The sequence below is a fragment of the Zingiber officinale genome, chromosome 5B (genome assembly GCF_018446385.1).
Source record: "Zingiber officinale cultivar Zhangliang chromosome 5B, Zo_v1.1, whole genome shotgun sequence".
NCBI lineage: Eukaryota > Viridiplantae > Streptophyta > Magnoliopsida > Zingiberales > Zingiberaceae > Zingiber > Zingiber officinale.
In genome coordinates this window covers 117,480,007-117,492,572 of record NC_055995.1, presented here as the reverse complement: position 1 = coordinate 117,492,572, position 12,566 = coordinate 117,480,007, and the positions used below count along the sequence as shown (strand labels likewise).

The window sequence follows — 12,566 nt, the reverse complement described above, 5'->3', positions numbered from 1 at the left end:
GACTGTATAGATATGGTACGAATTTCTCAAAGATTGCGTGGAAGTATCAAGCACAGGAAAAATAAGAGTGGAGTCAAGGTAAAATAGTCCTTATCTAAAATAATTCATGCACCAAGGTCAAAGTATTAAAAGAAAACAAAGCAAGAAGTACCCGCCTTAATACGTAGATCATGTCAAACCAATCCCATGTCGAGAAACTCGCCTTGAATCACCGTCCTGCGATCACATAATATATTTAACTAATTACATGTATAGCAAATAGCTAAATAAAATCTCAAACCAATTAAGGAAACCCTAACCCAACACGATCACTAGGCAATTTTAATTAATGATTAACTTTAAGTATCTCCTCTATGAAACCTTAACCTTCCCAATCAAGAAATCTTAACTAACTTCACAACCACATTGGATTAGATAAATCTAAACATTCCACCGTTATATTGGATTTAAATCCCATCCCACCAATCTACACCAACACTAGTATTTTTCTAGAATTAACAGAAGCCGTACAAATTACTGAACAATCCCATTACAGCCTATCCCATCCAACCATCACTCTAGAACTTCAAAAGCACTCAACGAACCAGAAAATCACCATGTAACACCGCAAAATCTTTTGAATAAACCTTGGAAATCCACAGCTATATTGAAACTCAGAACAACATTGAATAGAACCCAGAAATTTCCTCCATTCCAAACACAACACCAAAGCCACATACCTCACTCAAAACAAGGTTTCTAAAACCAACAATCATCTCAAAACATGAACTCAAAGACCCACACCATCATCACATTATGTATCAATGCAAAAACAGAAATCTCAACACTCATCTCAAAAAAATAGTTCCATCATCAAGTCAAGTATCATTACTAACACAACAATTTCAAATCGAACAAAAGAAGCTCAAAATCAAACCACCCTTAGAATCCCTTGAGAGGCAACACGAGAAATCAACCACTAAATCATCAACACTAAATCCATCAAGAAGAAATCGAACAAAAAGACAAGTCCAATTGTAAACCCTAAATCCAGTGCGGGACCTAGAAGCATCACCAATGGAAGCAAAAACATCAAGGAAGAAATCGATCGCAACTCATTCAACCATTCGGACATGATGAGCAAGCCGATTGACACCTCCTAGCTACTCATCCCTTACTCCACAGATCTTATACCGTCATAGAAGAGGGTACTTACTGGCTAGCCCTCGTCGTGGCCGGAGGTGAAAGTGGATCGGGCGGTCGGTGCTAGGGCAGAGAGGAGGGCAGAATCTGAGTCCTGCGGCGTCTGTGATGGTGCAAGGAAACTTAAAGAGGGACCTCTTCTAGCTCATGACCGAAGGGGGCGGATCGGCGCTTCTCCGTGCGGCGGCTCTGCGGCTGATCCGACTTCGACGATCGAGGGAGAGGACTAGGGATTCGGCTGGCATCGGCTCGGGTAGTATCACTCAACACCGACAGCAGGGATCGGGTGGAGATCGCTCGCGAAGGAGATGAGGAGAGGAAAAGGGGTTCGAGCGGCGGTTTTGGCGTCGGGAGCAAGGGGAAATCGAGAGAGGTTGTGCGGCGATGAGGAAAATCGGGAAGAGGAGGGCTTTTATAAAAGAAAACTTAGGTTTAGTGCAATTAAACCCTAAGTTGATTCCTTAATCAACTCCTACTTTCGGGTATTTCTAACAGACTTTTATCGGGTCCATTAGTGTATCCCCTCTAAATACGTCATACGGGCTCCGATTAATTTCAGAAAAATTTCTAAAAAAATCCTAAAAATTCCGTTAAGGCTATTAGCCTATTAAACCTTATTATTTAATTATTAATTGGATGCCGTATTTTACATTCTCCCCCACTAATAAAAATTTGGTCCCCAAATTTACTACTCAACTCAGGAATTCTCATCCAAGGATAACAACTAAACAACATACTCATATACTACCCCAACCAAATATCATGAACAAACCTCTAACCTCAAGGGATGACCTTGTGGGTTATGGGCCCACCCTACTTCCGCTGCGTACATACTCTGCTACCTACCCAACTATGAATAAATTAATTACATCTTAAATCCATAATACACACTGTCAATATATCCTCTTTATTACACTCTTTAAAGATTCAATCTGACTCCCTAGCACTTACTTCAGTGAAGCAAGTTCGAAGAACTTAGTCAAATAATAACCATAATAGTTATGATGGCAACAACAGGATTAATTCAACTAGGGTCCTAAATCAGATCAAAATTTAAATTACAAATTGCATTCTGCCTATTATAGGAAATAAACATTTAGAAAATTCAAAATTCATTATTCTAGAAAGAGATGCACCTAAGCAGGACCTGGAATAATCTGCAATCCCTATAATACCAAAACTTCAAAAGTTATCCAAGTCTATTGTTTTAGAAAAGGAAAAGATCCACACTAACCGATCATAACTGAAATTAAATCTCAACCGTTATGATTAGAAATTGGAAGCTGATCTGGACCACAATGTTGATACTAAACATTTCCCCTGAGAACGATTTCCTAAAAACACCGATTTCTTAAAACGTAATAAATGCAACCATATTTGAACATTGGTTAATTTCCACATTTGCATTTTTCCCACTTCCACAATGAGGTTTCTAGCTAGTGTCTCATAATTTCCATGAAAATAAGTAAATCGATACTCTATTGATCAAAGTTAACAAAAGTCAATTGATTCTCTATTAATCGAAGTAACACGATATTTAGGATATACTATTCACTACCCAACTAGTAATAGAGGAACTAGTAACACTGGTGGTATGGTAGGAAGATTTTACGAATTTGTAATCAGTGATCTCTACTTAGGTTTAATGTACCTAAGCAATGGCTAACCCAACACGTCACATATGGTATAAACAACTAACCAAGTACTAGCAAAAGTGTACGATAACGATATATCACATACCTCCTATAGCTTGGAGATTCCTGCCGCTGCCTAGTCCCAAAACTCGAGAGTCACATCGAGGAATCAACTTATAAAGGGAAAACAAAACAATCGGAACACCAAAAAATCATAAATCGAAATAAGATCAAAATTTCAAAACACAAAACACAACATTTGACTCGAACCATGCTCTGATACCATAAAATTGGTATCAGATTAACTTGAAAATCCATAATACGAAAAACAAATCGCAAAATTTGAAACATAAAAATAGGCTTCGCAACCTAAGCTCTGATACCACTAAAATTGTCACGCCCCAGAGGAGTCCCTGCCCGAAGAAATTTCGACAGCACCTCCCCTGTACGGCGGACAATCTGAAAACATTACTACATACAAAATATACATCAGCCACACTCGGCTGGAATATATACACAATAGAAATAATATAACCACGCAATTGATATACACAGCCTACTTGGCTGGACATAAATGAATAAAAATAACCACACAGTTAACAACAGCTCACACGGCTGGAAACATGCACAGGGGAAGACGCAAAATAATACAAACGTAAAACCAACAACGGCACAAACAAACAAAAAAATACCTGAAATCACCAGACTTGACTCCAAAGTTCACATCGACTTATTGAAATGCAAAATACACAAAATCAAACCACCCTTAGAATCCCTTGAGAGGCAACACGAGAAATCAACCACTAAATCATCATCACTAAATCCATCAAGAAGAAATCGAACAAAAAGACAAGTCCAATTGTAAACTCTAAATCCAGTGCGGGACCTAGAAGCATCACCAATGGAAGCAAAAACATCAAGGAAGAAATCGATCGCAACTCATTCAACCATTCGGACATGATGGGCAAGCCGATTGACACCTCCTAGCTACTCATCCCTTACTCCACAAATCTTATACCGTCATAGAAGAGGGTACTTACTGGCTAGCCCTCGTCATGGCCGAAGGTGAAAGTGGATCGGGCGGTCGGTGCTAGGGTAGAGAGGAGGGCAGAATCTGAGTCCTGCGGCGTCTGTGATGGCGCAAGGAAACTCGAAGAGGGACCTCTTCTAGCTCGTGACCGAAGGGGGCGGATCGACGCTTCTCCGTGCGGCGGCTCTGCGGCTGATCCGACTTCGACGATCGAGGGAGAGGACTAGGGGTTCGGCTGGCGTCGGCTCGGGTAGTATCACTCGACGCCGACAGCAGGGATCGGGCGGAGATCGCTCGTGAAGGAGATGAGGAGAGGAAAAGGGGTTCGAGCGGCGGTTTTGGCGTCGGGAGCAAGGGGAAATCGAGAGAGGTTGTGCGGTGATGAGGAAAATCGGGAAGAGGAGGGCTTTTATAAAAGAAAACTTAGGTTTAGTGCAATTAAACCCTAAGTTGATTCCTTAATCAACTCCTACTTTCGGGTATTTCTAACAGACTTTTATCGGGTCCATTAGTGTATCCCATCTAAATACGTCATACGGGCTCCGATTAATTTCAGAAAAATTTCTAAAAAAATCCTAAAAATTCCGTTAAGGCTATTAGCCTATTAAACCTTATTATTTAATTATTAATTGGATGTTGTATTTTACACTCCGAGCGGAAGACCGTCGAGCTCCGACGTTAAATAGCGAGAGACGAGCCGGCGTCTATAAACGTTCGAGCGGAAGGCCGTCGAGCTCCGACGTTAAATATCGAGAGACGAGCCGGCGTCTATAAACCCTCCGAGCGGAAGATGCCCATAAAAAGGATGCAGTTACCCCCGAAACTCGCCTTCAATATTGTTAGCGCGTCTCTATGGTCCGCTCAGCCCGGCACTCAAGGGTACTTGCCGGGATCTAGCGAGCAATTTCTACGATCAGAGCTGAATATTAAGCAGTCGAAATGTTACATATTTAGCCGAGCGGAAGGGCGAGAAGACAACCTACATATTCACTAGCAAAGAGACAATACGTGAAAGAAAAACATTGCATTAAGATTAGAACTCAAGGCCGAGCGGCCTAAGTACAAAAAAGGTCATTTTTTGGCCTAGCGACCCAACTACACCTACAGACGTCTACTCAATGAAATCATAGAGGTCCCTGGGAATGTTGCTCAGAAGCGCCACTTGATCGCCGGCCGGAATATTAGTAGACTCCGGAAGAAGACCCTTAGACTTCAGATAAGTGGTGGTGGCGGTCATAGCCAAGTCGAAGGTTGTGTACATCCGCTCGCATATTTTCTCCGAGAATTCAAAGCAGCGGATGTAGCTGTCTTGGCACCCGCTCGGCCTCCGATATTCCTTGAAAGCCACGGAGCTAGTAAGGGCCTCGTTCAGATTGCGTGTCCGACGCCAAGCGACCCGCCTTCTCCCCGCCGCTCCATCACCTTTACCTTCAGTGCCCAACCTCCACGTTCTTTTTCTCAGATCGGAGATGGCCGATTTTTCCGAGTGGTGGCTGGGTTAATTTTGTGTCCGCCGACTTGACTTGTCGCTTGACTAGGCTGTGGCATGAGCCCGATCGGCCGCTTTCCTCACCGCCCAGATCCCGAGCCTTCTTCACTCCTTCGGAGTAAGACGGCCTTGAGAGAGACGACCGACCGCCGCCTTTGCCTTTAAATCCTCATCCACCAGGGCTAAACGATTGGAGACTGCAATCTCCTCCACCCATCTCTGGCAAAAGAAAATTAGAGTTATTAGTGGCCGATCGGAAACAATGTGTACAAAACTTCGAAGAAAGCGAACTTACCCCCGTGGCCTCCTGCATGTGGCTATTGGCCAAGTTCCGGAGGGGAATCAGCGCGATGCGCGCCCGAGCATCGGCCCACATCTCAGCTAGGGGCCCTTTCAAGGTAATGGTGTGCTCGGGAGCGGTTGGTTGGTCGGCCTCTGGCAGCAGTTCTTCAGTCGGGAGATGAAGAGTGACTCGTACGGTGCGGCCATGATCGAGGGTCGTCCGACCGGCGATCGGAAGGGGATCAGAAGCTGGCGCAGAAAACTGAGAATGAATGGTTGAGCGCTGGATTGAGTGACGAGCAGGCGGAAGGGTGCTAACCGGAGTAGCCTCAATTGGAACAGCCGGCTCGTCCCATTCGGAAGGCGTCCGGTCGGACGAAATGGCTTCGACCTCTGGCGCCTTGCCCCGAGCAGTCGCAGTGACCCGCTCCTCCTCCCGAGCGGAACCTTCCTCGGGGACAGTTGGTTCCCCAGTGGGGGTGGCTCCGCTGGCCACGTTTTGTTGAGAAGCTGGAGCGGTCGACTCAGCCTGAGTCCCGCTTTCCCCTTCATGGGATCCGACCGGCTGGATACCCAGCATTTCCATTTCTTTGGCCGCTGCGGCTTCGAGCGTCGCCGCCTTTCTCTTCAGAATGCCGGCCATTACCGACTCCATGACGATGTCCGCTGCAAAGGAAAGGAGAGAAATCAGTTAGCAATCAAAATAAAGGACCAAGTAAAATGCTTACCAAAGCCGCTCGGAAGGGGAGTCCGCATTGGACTCAGGCCGAAGATGTACATCACTCCTTCGTGAAGAAGCTTATTGATGTCAAGCCGCAGACCGGCTAGCATATTTGCCGCATAGAGGTAGTCCGGTCGAGTCTTGAATTTCTTCAGCTCGGGAGTGGGGGGCAAGCCGACCTGCCACTTGGTCGGGAAGTTGGCCTGATTGGGCATACGGATGTAGAAAAAATAATCCTTCCAATGTTTATTGGAAGTGGGTAGTTTGTTGAAGAAGATTAAGCCGGGCCGAGCTTGGAACATGAAGGTGCCCGGCTCGGCTTGCTTGGGGTAATAGAAATAAAAGAAGACCTCCGGTCGGAGGGGGATGTTGTGAATCTTGAACAAAACAACAACACCACAGAGGAGACGAAAGGTGTTGGGTACCAGACTGCCAAGCGGCACACCGAAAAAATTACAAACGTCTATGATGAACGGATGGCTCCGCGCGGCGGCCGGTGCGGGCAAGCGGAAGGACCAGCTAAAAGAAGTTCAAAATCTTCGGGGATTTCAAAATTATCGGTTAGAATGTCAAAGTCACGTTGATCAAATCGTGACTGCATGGTGGTGTACCAGGGACCAAGGGATTGGTCTTCGGGATGGGAAGAGCTAGCCATGGGCCGATCGGAAGAAATCAAAAAAGCAAAAGGCAGGAGAAAAATAGCAAGCGAAAAGAGGTTTCAAGGATTGAAACTGGGGAGACAAACACGGAGTAAACACCGGAAACAAGAAAGAAAAGGTGTAAAGCCTTACTGTGGGGAAAAAGGATCGAGGAAGAGGCGCCGGAAAGTGTCGGAGAACAGAAACGGTATCGCCGGAGCTCCAAGCGCTGGGGGCAGGGGTTGAAATCGAGAAAGCAAGTGAGGGGAATGGGAGAGAGCGAAGATTTTATATGGCGGAGGGCGGGCGGCCTCTGCCATTGGATCCAGGTCATGGGAGTCAAAGTGCACATCGCGCCGTCCATTTCGAACCGCCTCGATCCCATCAAAGCCCCACGCCGCCTCCATCGTACGATGACGATAGTGCGCCACGTGGCATTCAGCCATTCGAGGCATTTAATGAGCGCATGCTCAGCCTTAATGTCGAGGATTGGCGCAGGTTACGAGGAGATCCGAGGAAGGTTGTGGATTGACTGACCTTACGGCCGTCCCTGCGGGAAATCGAGCAGAACAGGAGTGCATGAAGGTGCCGACCGGCTAGGCTAGTAGTCCAGTCAGTCTCCGGTTGTAAGAACAGGGGCCCCCATTCGGTGGGGTCAACGCCACGTGTAAGGCAAAGTGGCGGTGGCCGAGCGGCGAGGGCGGGTTCCGGCCGGCTGGTGTCTAGTTGATGGTTAAAGGCGTCTCGTCGAAAGTCAGGGTTCCGGCGCTCAGCGGATGAGATCGCAGAGCCGATCGGATTGCACGCTCGACCAAAACGATCAGGTAGCATACTGCTAATAGTCTCCACAAAGCACGTGATTGAGAACTTCCCTAAGTAAACCACCGCATACGTCCGGCCGGATGTCACGGAAGCGGGCCGTCCGGACTCTCTCCGGGGAGTAAAGGCAAAAGGACAAGTGACACCTTTTTCTGACAGCGGGTATGTTCCACGTGTAGGCCATATTTCAAATCTTATGACAGGGGGTTCCACTATCCCATCGAGGACATGCTTGGACTGTAGCAGTATGGGTCAGGTAAGCTCACTGACAAGCCCTTACTGGGGTATGGGCCGCGGACATGTGTACACCTCGGTATGTGTACACTCGCTTTTTCGCTGCCTATATAAAGGCCCTCACCCTTCGCCGGAGGTACGCGTTCTGATATTGGGGGAGCCACTTTTTCACTGCTTGCTTGCCTGACTTGAGCGTCGGAGGGTCGCCGTCGGGAATCCCTTCCCGACCCGACTTCTGTGCAGGTCCGCCGGAGCGCCGTCCGACCGGCCGAGGATCTACGTCAGCTGCCAGGAGAGCGTCACGTGCCCAGCGTCCGTTGGTTCAGCGATTCGGACAGGATCATCTACCATATGAGAGCCTTGGGATTATAAGTTAATTTTAGTTGATCTATAGAATATAACTAGGAAAGCGACTGATTAGAATAAATAGATTCTAACTAAAAAAGAAAATCATGATAGATTTATATTTTTGACATTTATTCACTAGTCGACTAATTATATTGTTTATTATGATTGTGAATAATTGTATTAATTGGAGATATGGAACATGTTCTCGACATAATTGTCATTATGAGGGATTAAAGATGTTCACACTGATGTAAATGATTTAATCGGAAGTAAAAGAAAAAATATGGATGTCTCTGATTCATTTGGAAGAGCGGCTAAGTAAAGTGTAATAACTTTATTAGTATTGATCGATCAGAGAGCGACTTTGTAAGGTGTAACAATTTTCTTAGCATCAATTGCTTTGTATATTTGATGTCGCACGAATTATTTTTTCTAATGTATGAAATGAATGTTCTTGTATTATCTTTGTGACTTGATTCTTCTATAATCTTTATGACTTGATACTAATTAGTTTTTGTGACTTAATTATATTTGGTCTTTATGACTAATTAGTATTAATGAATTGATTTGGATAAGTAAGAGATGTGAGTAATAGGAGGCGTGGGTTGCCTATGATGCCCACGTTGCCTACTATTAATTGCGACAAATTATCATTGTATCTCTTATTAGATTTCTATTATATTAGCGTCCAAGCAATTCATCCAAAAAAAAATTAGAGAAAATAAGAAAGAAAAACAACATCTGAAAAACTATGGAATTTAGTTTATGGATCTATAAGGGGGTAGCTATGAAGCCTACAATAATTACACAGATTATTATTCATTTTTAGGAGATCGGGTGATCACCGTAAACTTTATACCGTTCATCAATTTTAACTTTAAAATCTATACATCATACAGTTCATTATTTCAGTTTAGAGATCGAACTGTAGCGAATCTACCATATTTACTTTGAGCTACGAAAACTACGGCGGCAGCGGATCTACCCCATTCCCCATCAGCTTTTTTCTTCAAGTGAATATGGAAAAAAGACGTGGCTCCACTCCCAGGAGTCTTTCTTTGTCAGTCAGCTCCCTTTTTCCTTTCCACACCGTCAAGGAAACAGACTCCAAGTCGTCGGAATAGTCAAAAACCAAGAGAAGGAGGGCACGGCGCCATCAATTGATGGGAACGCGATGCGCTGGACGATCGTTCGGGAGGGCATCCTATTCGTTCCGACGTACGTGCTTCTTACGCGAAGCCTACGTGGCGATCGCATGGATTTCGACGCTCGCTGTCTCAGTCGCTTGTCGCTCGCGTTATTAGTCTGGAAAAAGCAATAGGTCCCACGAATTGTAAGAGTGGTAAAAGATGGGTAACATGTGGAAGGAGTTGCTTTCTTTGAATAAAAACGGAAATCTACCCAGAGAGCTGATGCTGGGCCCACCGTCTGGCTTTCTTTCTCGCTTTTCGATTCGTCGCCTACTTATAATCACCTCCTCTGTGCTTGTGCAAATCTGTCACTTGACGGCTGCCTCCATGAGCACGAAGCGCAGGCTGCGCAGCCGCCGTCCGATCGACGGATCGCTCACCGCAGCCATCCTGTTTCTCCTCCTCGCCCCCCAGTGCGTCGCTGCTCAGCCTCCACCGCCATCCAGCAGCGGCTTTAGATACTACAACTTTGGCAAGTTCACTCAGGCCATGTCCGTCATCTCTGTCTCCGTTATGGCAATCTGCTTCTTTCTCTGCTTATCCTGCGTGTGCATTCGCTCGAACCGCGACGAGGACGAGAGCTTCAGCTTACACCTCCGCATGGCAGCGGCGTCCAGGCTGTCACGGCCGCAGGGGCTGAGCCCGGAGATGATCGAGACGTTCCCCACGATGCTGTACTCGCAGGTGAAGTGGTTGAAGGCGGGGAATGGCGCGTTGGAGTGCGCGGTGTGCCTCTGCGAGTTCGAGGACGACGAGGCGCTCCGCCTCCTCCCCCACTGCAACCACGTCTTCCACCTCGATTGCATCGACGCTTGGCTCGAGGCCCACGTCACATGCCCCGTCTGCCGCGCCAACCTCGCCGAGCAATCGGCCGCCGACTCCGCTGATCACGGCGCGCCTCCCGCGCGCACTCAGGAAACCCCTGCCGCCCCGGCCCCGGACCACGTCGCGATCGTCGTCGATCCGGAGGAGGAGGAGAGGAAGGAAGCGGCCATCGAACTAGAGCGGATCGGGAGTCAGCAGCGGGCAGCGCGGTCGCGGTCCGGGCGGCCGTCGGCGAGTTTCCTGCGGTCTCACTCAACGGGGGACCCTATGATCCCGCCGGTGGAGGACGCTGACCGGTTCACCCTACGGCTGCCAGAGCACATAAGGAAGGAGATTCTCTCCGCCAGGAAGTTCCACCGATCCACCAGCTGCTTCGCGCACCCGATCCCCGATGAAGGGAGTTCCCGATCAGGCCACCGCGGCCGCGGGGGAGCGGAAGGCAGCAGCCGCCAGTCGAGGAGCACCCGACTCGGTAGATCGGACCGCTGGCCGTCGTTCTTTCTTCGAAATATGTCCTTCAAGATCCCGTCGTGGGCGACGGGGATGCGAGGGGAGGGCGAGAGTGCAGTCTCGGTCTCAGTGAGGAAGGGGGAAATGGACGTTTCTGGCAAGGGAACGATAGCGTATCCGATGGCGCCCTTCGAAGGCTACGGAACCGGTGACGCTGTCGCCTCCACCGCCACCGCCATCGCCGGCAAAATAGAATCTTCCGGCACCGCCCAAAGTCGTCATGGTTGACCCGATTGAGTTAATTGCATGTGTAAATTCTTGCCAAAAAAAAAAGTTTCCATAAATTACTAAAAATCCAAAGGTGAATTTGTTAATTAAATGGGGTGGACGCGTTATGCACATAAATATTATAAAATTTAAAAATTGTAATTTTCTTATGTCTTTGATTCAATTTCGGAGCGTTGCTGTTTTTTGTTTGTTAATTAAAATTATCGATTCTAAGGATTTTTTTTTAAGTAACTACTGTATCAGGTATTTTATAATTTTTAATAAATTTACTACAGACGTTTTCAGAAGTAACTAATCTTTTCCATGTTATACAAACATTTAAATAAATCTATTTCATTAAAATTTTATTTGCATGATAAATTTATTATTTATTGTTTAAAAAATATGACATTTATTATTTCCTAAATATGTCTTCGTTCCGACTAATTATGTCTTTGCTGCTATAATAAATTTGCTATTATTTTTTTTTAATTTGGACAAAATTATACAATAACTTCTAGCTCTAAAAAATTTTGGCTGTGACTTCTCTAATCAGGATTATAAATTGGAGCAAATGCATGTGATACATCGTTTCGGTGAATCGAGTAGTCGGATCAATTTATTTGGGAGAACGAAAAGTAAATTAAAGATAAATTTTTAGTAGAAAAATATTTATCATTTATTTTATTAAAATTTTGAGATAGAAATTTTTTTAAATATTTTAGAGTCAAAATCTATCATTCTAAAATTAGGACCTTTTTCATTCATAAAATTATATCATATAAAAAAAAAATGATACATTAATCTATTTTAACCCATAATTAAAATTACACTATATATTCAAAAAAAAATACATATAACTTTTTTTTATTTATAAAATTATATCACATGTATTTACTTTTCTTTATCAAGATAAATAAATATGTGGGGAAAAAATATTTTTTACCCTTTCTCTTATCTTCCTCCAAAGATAATCTTTCACCATAGATTTCTCCACTTTCTTCATCTATACTTTAAAGTAAACATAGCATTAGTTCTTGCATGGAGGTTTTTTATCCAATGTCAACACTTTATCAGGAGCGTTGCTTTTGGTACGAAAATGAGCGTCCCTCCTTATGAATTAGGATTTTTTTTTATAACTTTTATTAATGTTTCCATCTGATAGTAGTAAAACATAATTATCTTCCTGTCAAGTATCCTACTCGATCTGCCCTTAAAAAAAAGAAAAAAATAATTTCAATTAATTTTATTGACTATCCCTAAGATGATCAGTCTGATCCCAAAAAAATTTTCCACCGAAGATGATCGACCTAGTTCTACTCGATCTGTCCCTAAATTATATTTAGAGGGATAAATTACGAAATTAACTTATAACTGACTATCAAATGGTTAAGAGATGGGAGAAATTATTTTTCCAAGGACATGCATATATCGGGATTGCTCCTACCATATTATAG

The 12,566-nt window shown here is 44.9% G+C and overlaps 1 protein-coding gene across 1 annotated transcript; it reads left to right on the top strand.

Moving 5' to 3' along the window:
- Window positions 1–763: 763 nt before the first annotated feature.
- Window positions 764–11,279, top strand: LOC121986967 (E3 ubiquitin-protein ligase ATL31-like). Its single transcript, XM_042540890.1, has 3 exons — window positions 764–797; window positions 5,068–5,093; window positions 9,745–11,279. The coding sequence occupies exons 1-3, from the start codon at window positions 764–766 to the stop codon at window positions 11,128–11,130; spliced, it is 1,446 nt and encodes a 481-aa protein (XP_042396824.1). The 3' UTR covers window positions 11,131–11,279.
- The last annotated feature ends 1,287 nt before the right edge of the window (window positions 11,280–12,566 follow it).

What these genes read in the sequence shown, in the direction of transcription:
- LOC121986967 (XM_042540890.1), top strand. Translation starts at nt 764, where the DNA reads ATGAACTCAAAGACCCACACCATCATCACATTAT. An exon ending in CCACACCATCATCACATTAT is followed by an intron (nt 798 to 5,067) that starts GTATCAATGCAA and finishes ACTTCAGATAAG; the next exon opens with TGGTGGTGGCGGTCATAGCC. An exon ending in TGGCGGTCATAGCCAAGTCG is followed by an intron (nt 5,094 to 9,744) that starts AAGGTTGTGTAC and finishes AACATGTGGAAG; the next exon opens with GAGTTGCTTTCTTTGAATAA.